The sequence below is a fragment of the Halyomorpha halys genome, unplaced genomic scaffold, assembly GCF_000696795.3.
Source record: "Halyomorpha halys isolate HHAL.00 unplaced genomic scaffold, Hhal_1.1 Scaffold1314.1, whole genome shotgun sequence".
Classification (NCBI taxonomy): Eukaryota; Metazoa; Arthropoda; class Insecta; order Hemiptera; family Pentatomidae; genus Halyomorpha; species Halyomorpha halys.
In genome coordinates this window covers 132,561-142,495 of record NW_027111519.1, presented here as the reverse complement: position 1 = coordinate 142,495, position 9,935 = coordinate 132,561, and the positions used below count along the sequence as shown (strand labels likewise).

The 9,935-nt window shown below is 38.5% G+C and overlaps 1 protein-coding gene across 1 annotated transcript; it reads right to left on the bottom strand.

The window, feature by feature from the left end:
• Positions 1 to 300: 300 nt before the first annotated feature.
• On the bottom strand, positions 301 to 801 carry LOC136796282 (uncharacterized). Its single transcript, XM_067049587.1, has one exon. The coding sequence runs from the start codon at positions 799 to 801 to the stop codon at positions 301 to 303; it is 501 nt and encodes a 166-aa protein (XP_066905688.1).
• Positions 802 to 9,935: the final 9,134 nt, after the last annotated feature.

Genomic DNA, 9,935 nt, shown 5'->3' with positions numbered 1-9,935 from the left:
ATGAGCGCTGATAAGAAATTTCCTTGAATAGATACACGTAGCAGCAAAAAAACAAAGAAACAAAACAAATAAAAAATAAATAAATAAATTTACATTCTATACAATCAATATTAAGTCGTAGTAGGGATCTTTAGCTGTTCAATATGTACTGTCTTCCTCCTTTTGGTCCACGCAAGCTCTCAATTGTAACAGTATTATGTTCCCCCTGTCACCCTGAAGGGACCCTCATATCGCTTTAGTTCCTTTCCCCTATTGGTTGACAATCTCCTGTAGACTATGGTCCCGATTTTGATGTTGCCCTTAAGGTAAATTTTGTTTCTTCACTTGTTTACTCCACTTTTCCTCCTCGATACGAGCTTTCCAGAATTTCTTCAGGGCTAAACTGTTATTAATAACTTCTCCTTTTCCAGTCACTGTGTTTCTATAATCTCTCCAACGTCCGCGTCCAAAAAGAATTTCGAAGGGCGCAAACCCCGTGACCGTATGAACGGAGTAATGGTACGCCGCAATACCTCGTTCCTTCACTTCATCCGGTTCCAATCCCTTTTCCAATTGATACACACGCAGAAAGTACCTGAGAGTGGTATGCAGCCTCTCGATCCCTCCTCTGCTCTTAGGATGCCCCGGAGTATTGAGATGCCATACTACTTCTAATGCCTTCATTTCCTCCCTGGTATGCGCATTATCAAATTCTCTACCCCCGTCCAACGATATTCTGTCAGGGACCCCGTAAAATTGAAACCAAGCGCAAAGAGCCCGCAACACCGCCTCCGCCGACTCATCTTTCATCAAGTATGCCATTGCTATCTTGCTGAATAGATCCTTTATATTTTGCAAAGAAAAGTGGAAACATTAACGGAAATGTATACTCATAAACAAGGGCTATATTTTCCTGTACAAAAAAGGTAAACATTGCAACCTTTTAGCTAGGTAACCTTACAGATGGCAGTGGTACCAATACAACTAAATAAAAGTAGGAAACGACTCTACTACAATACTTTCCCTTTTTCTATCTTTTATTTAATTTGACAAACATGAAAACAGTCCAAGTTTCTTGATTAAATATTTAAATATTTAAATATTCAAGTCTTGGTAGTGTCTTCGTCATAATATCCGCGGCCTGTTCCTCTGTGGGGATGTACTGTACTTTGAGAACACCATCCAAAATTTTTTCTCTTATGAAAAAGAATTTTACTTGTATATGCTTCGTATGGCGATGGTTCCCTGGATTGTGGGACAGACGAATTGTTGCTGGGTTGTCAATTTGAAGCGTAGGCACTTGTTGGGGACAGCCCATGTCTTCAAATAGTCTAGACAGCCAGATAATTTATTTTACTGCTTCATTTGCTGCAACTAGCTTAGCCTCAGTTGTCGAAGTTGCTGTCATTTGTTGATGCTGACTCAGCCATGACACTACCCCTCCTGCGTACGTCACAACGACTATAGAAGTTGAAAGTCCTGTTTTATTGTATCCACCTAAGTCTGCATCGCTGTAACAGTTGAGTTCACGACTCCGGTCCGCCGTGTATCGTATTCCCAAACTGGATGAACCAGCGATGTAGCGAAATACTCTTTCAGTCGTACTATATCCTGATTACTAAGACATTCTAGGGTTCTTGAGAGAACACTAATGCTGTACGCAAGATCTGGTCTGGTGCATACCATCAGGTACATCAAAGCTCCAACAGCTTCTCTATATGGGAAATTACTGTTCCTATCTTGTTCTGAAACGTGTTCATCTAACTTTGTCATGTGAGTGGACACAGCTGTAAACCTGTTAACTTGAAAGTTAATACGCTGTAGTAACTTCTTGACATATGCTTGCTGACAATTTTTTATAGAATTTTCTTGACGCTCAAATTCTAAACCAAGGAAATATGTAGCTGGTTCAACTTAAACTCCTCCAACTCTTTTATAAACAATTCAGCCTCATCTTTGCTATTTCCCATTACTAATCCATCATCAACAAATAATGCTACTAATAATTTGTTTTTTAGGCTCTCTTTAATGTGTAAACAAGGATCAGCTTCATTTTGTCTGCATCCTAAAGCTTTAAGACACGTGTTAAATCTAATGTTCCAACATCGAGGAGCTTGGTTTAAAGCATATAAACTTTTCAACAGTTTACAGACCTTTTTTATTCCATCAGTGTAGCCCTCAGGTTGTTCCATATAGATGTCTTTTATAAAAAAGCAGTTGACACGGCGAACTGGATCAAATGCATATTTTCTGCAGCTTCAATGGTTAACATGGCTCGTATCGTGCCAAGTTTTGCTACTGGACTGAAAGTCTCATTAAAATTAACACCAGACCTCTGGCTGAAACCTCTCACTACAAGTATGGCCTTATATTTGTCTACTGAACCATCAGGGTTAGACTTGATTCTATACACTCATTTAGACAAGATGGCTCTAGAACCTTTGGGTAGACTTGCGAGTTCCCATGTGCGATTCTCTTTTAATGATTTCATTTCACTGTCTATAGCTTGCTGCCAATTTTTCTTATCACTACCACTCAGAGCTTCTTCATAACTGTCTGGTGTTGTGACGCGAAGAATAAATTCTTCACCAAAAAACACATAATCTCCCGGATGTGCTGGTTTTGATAACTTTGAGCGGTCTCTCAAATTCTGTGAAAAGGGTGAGAGTCGGTGCTCTGATTCGTCGACTGATTCATCTTCAGACTTAGACTCATCTTCTTTTTCAGAACCTCTTGCCTCATCAGACACCTTTTGGTCTTCTGATTTTTCAGAATCTTGAACGTCAGTGTCTTTTATTGGCAAATTAACAAATTCACAGTTGCTTAATTTCTCTTGAAATAGAACGTCCCTACTTAAAATGACTTTGTTCTCTTCTTTCGCCCATATATGGTATCGCTCATCTCCGTCGCAGCCTATCAGGTATCCTTTTATGGACTTCTTATTCATTTTCTTGCGTCTCTGATTAGGAATATGGACATAGCATACAGAACCAATCACTCTCAAGTGCTCTATTTTAGGTTTCTTGCCTATCCATAGCTCATAGTGGCTCACACCTTCTACAGACGACTTTACTGTTCTGTTTAGGATGTAAGTTGCAGTTGATACAAACTCTGCCCACACAGCTTCTGGAAAAGTTAAATGTTCGTTGGAATATATAAATGTTCTTGCCACAGTTTTCCGAAATTCCAAAATGGCATTTTGCTGGGATGTGTAAGGGGCTGTCAACCTCTGTGTGACTCCCGCTGCATTTAAAATCTCTCTGATTTCATTGTTATCCATTTCACCACCATTGTCACTAATCATTTCTTGTATTGGATGGCCTATTACTTTTGCATGCTGAAGAACCTTTTTCAACATTTCTTTAACTTCTGATTTTTCTGACATCAGAAAGCAGTAACGAAACTTAATATATCTGTCCTTGAAAAAAACTAAGTACCTTTTCTTTGAAAACGACTCAGTAAATGGTCCACAAACATCTGCTGACAGTAACTGTCCTAGTTTTGTTGATTTTTGTCCATGTCCAAATGGAAGTTTATGTGCCTTTCCATAAACACACGGCTCACAAAGTTGGTCGTTTGCTTTAGCAACTTTTATGTTCAATTCTTTGAGCATTTTAGCTTGTATGTGCCGCTTACCTTGATGACCCCACCTTTGGTGGTAAAGCTGCACCAAATCATCAATATTCACTTCAGAATTTGGTTTTACTTTTTGGTTCAATTGTTCCTTAAAGAGTGCCCCCATGTTCCCTTGTTCCATACAGCATTAACTTTCCCTGATTTGAAAGCCAGCACTGTGTAGCTGTTGATTCAAATACACTTTGTTTTTTATCTTAAGCTGCCAACACCGAGAACAAATGTCTCCATAAATTAGGAACATACCAAACATCCTTCAACAAAAACATCTCTCCAGTAGTGAAATTTTTTACTTTAACAGTTCCTAAGGCTGGTAGGATTTCTTTTCCAGCTGATTTTATGCCCGATGGACTATCCAACCTCTTGAAATCTATGTAAAACAAATTTGTATTTGTTACATGTATGTTATACATTATATGTAGCACCGTTGTCTATCCACTATGTAGACGGTTGACTAGATGATTCAACTGATAGAGCTTTTAGAACAAGCATCAGACCTGGACTATCAGCTGCTGAAGCCTCTTGAAATAAAATTAAAGTTATATAATGCCATTATATAACTTTAATTTTATGCATTATATAACTTTAATTTTATTTCATTTCCTTAAGTAAGTTATTGTACCCGCTTTTTCAATTACCCATGTATACATTTTATTTCCCGCTTCTCTCATCACTTCATTTTATTAATTCTATTTTGTAAAACTATTCATTGTATGTGTAAAATTATTCTGTTTATACTTTCTTTTTATATTTTTTATTTTTCTATACTTACTGTGGTTGTTATCTTGTTTTGTTTTTAGCCCTGAAGAAGGCTAGAAACTCTAGCCGAAACGTCGGCACATTAAAATAAGTTAATCATACTTATTTGTGTTTCATTGACCGCACCCCCAACCATCTTCTCCTCATTTACATATATTGTGATTTTTACTCTTACTTTTTCCTTGTTTTCCTATCCTTTGCTTTGATACTGCAGCTAAAGCCTCGAGTGAAAAAGAACTAGAAACCTTCTGTTTCACAAAATTTCGTTCAAATGTACAAAGCTGAACAGTCTAATCCTCAAATGTTTTGTCTGCACTTTTTAACAACATCCAAGGAAATAAAATTATTTGGGAATATATTAAGAGTTTTGCAAACCAACAATAGGTCCGGCAAAACATTCTCTTTTCTAACCTGCAGATCATTATTTAGTTCGTTCCAAAGTGATTTCAGCCGAGCTATATGCATTGAAACATCCTCACCAACAATCCAGTTAAATGAAAAGAAACCTGTAAAAATCTTGAATAACTGGTCTTTTGATGATGCTTCAATGTACTCCAAGTATCAAAAGCAGTCTCATGACCCATTATTTTCTGGTATACAGTTTAACTTTGGCTTTATACTATTTTATTGCGGCTTCTGAAGCACCTTCAGTAAGATTTTCAGGATTAACTAACAGACCGTCAATAACATCAATAGCACCCTCATGATAGTCTAGAAGATCTCTTATTTTCCGCTTCCAAACCGGCCAATCTGACTCCCCTGTCAATGGTTTCACTTGTTTGAAAAACTCCATTCTGATTTTCGCACTATTTAAAAAAAAAAAAACAGAAAGTACCTACTTAACACGACTACTAACCACTATTGATTTCTTTGCATTCCTATAAAGCTACTAAGCGTATACTGGGCCCATAACCTTTTATATTTTGCAAAAAGAAGTGGAAACATTAATGGAAATGTACACTCATAAACAAGGGCTATATTTTCCTGTACAAAAAGGTAAACAATGCAACCTTTAAGGTAGGTAACCTTACAGATGGCAGTGGTACCAATACAACTAAATAAAAGTAGGAAACTACTCTACTACAATATAAATGGTGTGTATTTCCGGACTTAGATGCTTCTGCCAAGGTTATACAAATTTCGGCTTCCCTGGCTCTCGACTGCGACCAAATAGTCGTGATGTCCCTACCTTTATATTTACTTTTTTCTAATTTAATTATGCCGTGGTCTTCGCCTTCCAAATTATCTGGTGTCGTTTGTCGTTTACCATTTCTTCAATAACTTCCATCTCCGCTGGTCTTTCCTCTGTTGAACCTTCATCATCTGATGTTTCGTCCTCGTTTCCGTGTCCAAGCGTGTCTGAGTGCTCCTCTTCTTCTGGAGTTCATTCTCGTGGAAACTGTCTCACACCACTAGACGGGCCTCCATAGTTGTCCTTAACTGCATTAACGGTTATTGCTCAAGACAGCCAGTCTGCCACCCACCACGTTTTCTTTTCGTGGCTTGTAGGCAATGTCCATATAATATTGCCCCAAGAGTTCCTTCCAACGAGTGATCCGTGCTGATGATTCTTTTAGTTTTCCAACCCATTGAAGAGGTCTGTGGTAAGTGTGGACCCGAAATCTTCTTCCAAAAAGGTACGGACTAAAGTGGTCCACCGCCCACACAGTCCCCAACAATTCTCTTTCCAAAGCACTTTAACGGGTTTCCGTCTCCGTGAGGCGTCTTCTTGCGTAGGCTATTGGCTTATCATACTCCTGAGATAGTACAGTACCCAGCGCATACTCACTGGCATCCGACGTAAGTGCAAACGGCCTCTGAAAGTCGAGAAATGCAAGAATCAACTCCCTCTGCAATTGCTCTATACATTTCCGAAGACTGTGTACCATGTCTGCCGTTATAACTATCTTGGACCCTTTTTCAGTAAATTGTTGAAGGGTATGAGGTACTCAGCCATTTCGGGTACGAACCGTCTGTAATAATTTAACGTCCCCAACAACCTCCTGATTCCTTTTACATCCTTCGCTACGGCCATCTTCTGCAGGACTTTTACTTTCAGGGCATCTGGTCGTACCCCCTCCTTTGAAATTCTATGTCCAAGAAACGTTATTTGTGTTTGACCAATCACCGACTTCTTCCGTAAAAGGTGAAAGCCGAACTCCCTCATCCGCTGGATTACACTCCTCAGATGTTGCGCTTGTTTCACCTCGGACTTACTGAATACCAGCAAATCATCCATACAAACTTTGCAGACAGATTCATCTTATCCCCTCAGAAACTCGTGCATGAGCCTTTGAGCCTTTGAATATTACCGGAGAGTTTTTAGGTCGAAAGGCATCCTCGTAAATTCGTAGTGGCCTCTCTCGAAAGTAAACGTCGTCTTGTGCTGGTTTTTTAGGTGCATCCTAATCTGGTGCGCCCACTCGGGTACCTAGGTAGTTCATGTGATGGGAGTTCGGAGTTTGCTGGGAACATTAAATTATTAGCGGAGATTTGTGCCAGAAATGGCTGAGTACCTCGTCCCACTCAACAACCATCTGATGAAAGGCAGGAAGGTGATCATCACTCCGCTGGTGGAAGACAATATCTGGCGGTGCATGGAGAAGCTGCAGCAGGAGCCGGTGCTTGCTTTTCCAGACTTCAATCGGCAATTCATTATTACTACAGATGCGAGTGAGTATGCATTGGAAGCCGTGTTGTCTCAGGATGGTAAAGGGGGAGATCGCCCAGTGGCATATGCCAGTAGGCGCCAGAGACCAGATACAATGCGTTGGGAGAGCTCTTGGTAATAGTGGCTGTTGACCACTTTAGACCTTATGTGTTTGGCAGAAGGTATTGGAGACTGACCACAGGCCTCTTCAATGGGTGGGGAAGTTGAAGGAATCTTCGACTAGGATTATGCGTTGGAAGGAGCTCCTAGCACAATATAACATGGAAATAATATATAAAGCAGGAAAATAAAATGTTGTAGCTGATTGGTTGTCTCGAGCAATTACTGTAAATGCAGAGGAGGTCAGAGAACCATCTAGGCAATTCCTGCGGGAGTGGACACGGGAGAGAAAGAAGAACAGAAAGTGGCGGAGGAAGATGATAGGAAGGAATCTTCGTCCAATAAGAGCTCGGAGGAAGGAAGACTAGTAGATATGGAGGAACTGGAGGACATAATTAACGACAAGAGGCGGTATATTGTATAGAGGACCACTGGATTGCTCAAGGTTGAGTGCAGCAAGTATAAGATGAGCAATATCACGACGATATTGAGCCAGGCGTGAAGAACGACCAGATCCGTAGAACGTTGAGTAATGCTTCTAAGCCTGGAAAAAAGTATCACCTGTACGTGGGAAATGAAACCGTTTGAAAGCGTTAAAGATAAGGTACTTTTGGTGAGGGATGAAGAAGACAATCACAGAAGTTGAGGGAAACTGCGAAGTTTGTCGACGCACAAAGTATGACAGACATCTTCCAAAAGGCAGACAAGAGGAGACACCTACAGCAGATGCACCGCTCAACGATCTACAGATCGACACTCTCACATGGAGAGGATTTAAATGGATAACCATACTTTATCTCTTCAGTAAGGCGGAAATGGCGCACCGTGCAGGAAAAGTCTTCAGAAGCAGTGCTGCCAGCTCTCCAAATGTGGTTTCAATTTTACGGGGTTCCGGAGCGCATTTCTTCAAATTCAGGCAGAGAATTCGACAATGCCATGATTCGAATTGAAATGAAGGACCTTGATGTGACATGGCACCTCAACAAACCAGGGCACCCCAAGAGTAGAGGAGATATAGAACGGCTTCATGGCACGTTGAGTGACCATCTTCGACTATATCAGGTTGACTAGGGACAGGAACCGGACGTGGCAATACCTAAGGTGATTGCAGCATACAATCATTCCGTACATACAGTTATGGGGTTTTCACCATTTGAGATCATCTTTTGGTTTCGAAGGCACAGCAGCAGACGGAGAAAAAATACACAACTAACATGTTGCTCGAAGAAAGTTATGGGCAATCAAAATCAGGACGATCGCAAATAGAAAGCTAGGGTCTAACAAGGGTAAAGAGATACAGCGATACGAGGGTCCATTCAGGATAATAATTATAAGGGAACAGAATATTGTGACAGTAGAAAGTATCAGAGAACCCAAAAAGAGGAGAACTGTCCATATTAAATAATTAAAACTTCGGCAATGACAATATAAAAACTGAAGTGTTCCCATTCTTGTTTAAACTACAAAAAATTCAGTTATTTATTCTATTTATTGTTTTTTTGTTTTAAGATTGTTATTGATTTTTTTAAATATTTTCTTTTTCATTCTAGCTTGTTCATTTACTGTATGAATTTTTTTAAAAAAATTTTCTTAGGTTTAAATTATGTATTTATCGTATATTTAAGGGAGCTTGTGAGTTTTTACAATGATATGTAATTATATTTTTTATAATTGAAAAGAACAGGTTTTACGTCTTTTAAAACATTTCTAGAAAGAAAAGAATTGACAGAAACAAATATTAGTCGATTATTATCAATTTATCTCCATTTATGGGAAAATTTGAAGAAAAAAATACAATAACACTGGATGGTAGCTTCTAAGCGATCTCTCCAAGGCTGGTGCCAAATGATAAGCCACTCCCTTGAGACTCGAATATCCTATCTTAACGTGAAAATAAAATGTTGAACATGGTTCGACGTAGATTTGACAATAGTGGAACTAAATGTTGAACATGCTTTGACATCAGTACTCAATGTTTTAACAAAGTGCAATAAATATTCACAATCTTTAGTTAGATAAAGCTGTTACCATAGAGTTATGGTTAAATTAACTTTGTTTGAAACCAGGAGAACTAAATTATTTATTTTTTCACAAAAAATCTAGTTATTTGTTCAAAATTTTTTCTTCTTCTTCTCTTTCTCAATGTTCACTTAGATTTACATTTTGTCCTTTTTTTCAGTTCATCTTGAGGAAATCATAATTCTTTGTAACTTTTAATAGCTTTTTCTGGAACTAGCCCATTGCTAGAAATAATGAAAGTGATGCTTTCATGAAAGACACTTCTTCAGTCTTTAGGTAGTTGAATTACTTTAGTTTCTCACAAAACTGTTATTTATTTCTTCTCTGCTATAAGTTTGTATTTATTTTTATCATTGGAAATTCCTATTTTATTAATCTTTTAAGAATCACAACTTCTTGTTGATTATAGGATGGTTGATACTGATCACAATACAAGTCCTCAGTGATTATAGGCTGTACACTAGGGATGCGACATCGATGTCGATGTTTTTGACATCGATGTTTTTAAGCCGATGTTTTTTTAACATCGATGTTTTACTTTAGATGTTTTACGTTTGTCCTAATCTTTATTTTTTTTAAAAAAGTAACTAAATGAAAACAAAAAATTTACGGTATAAACAATTTCCTTTCAACAATGTGGTGGGATAAAAAAGGACCTCCAACCATCACGATAACGACGTAATAAAGATAAATTACGACTAGAAAAACATCGATGTTTTAAAATATCTATGCTTAATATTAAAACATCATTACATACAAACCTTTGCCTAAAATA

Coding starts and splice junctions, on each gene's coding strand:
- LOC136796282 (XM_067049587.1), bottom strand. CDS start 801: ATGGCATACTTGATGAAAGATGAGTCGGCGGAGGCGGTGTTGCGGGCT.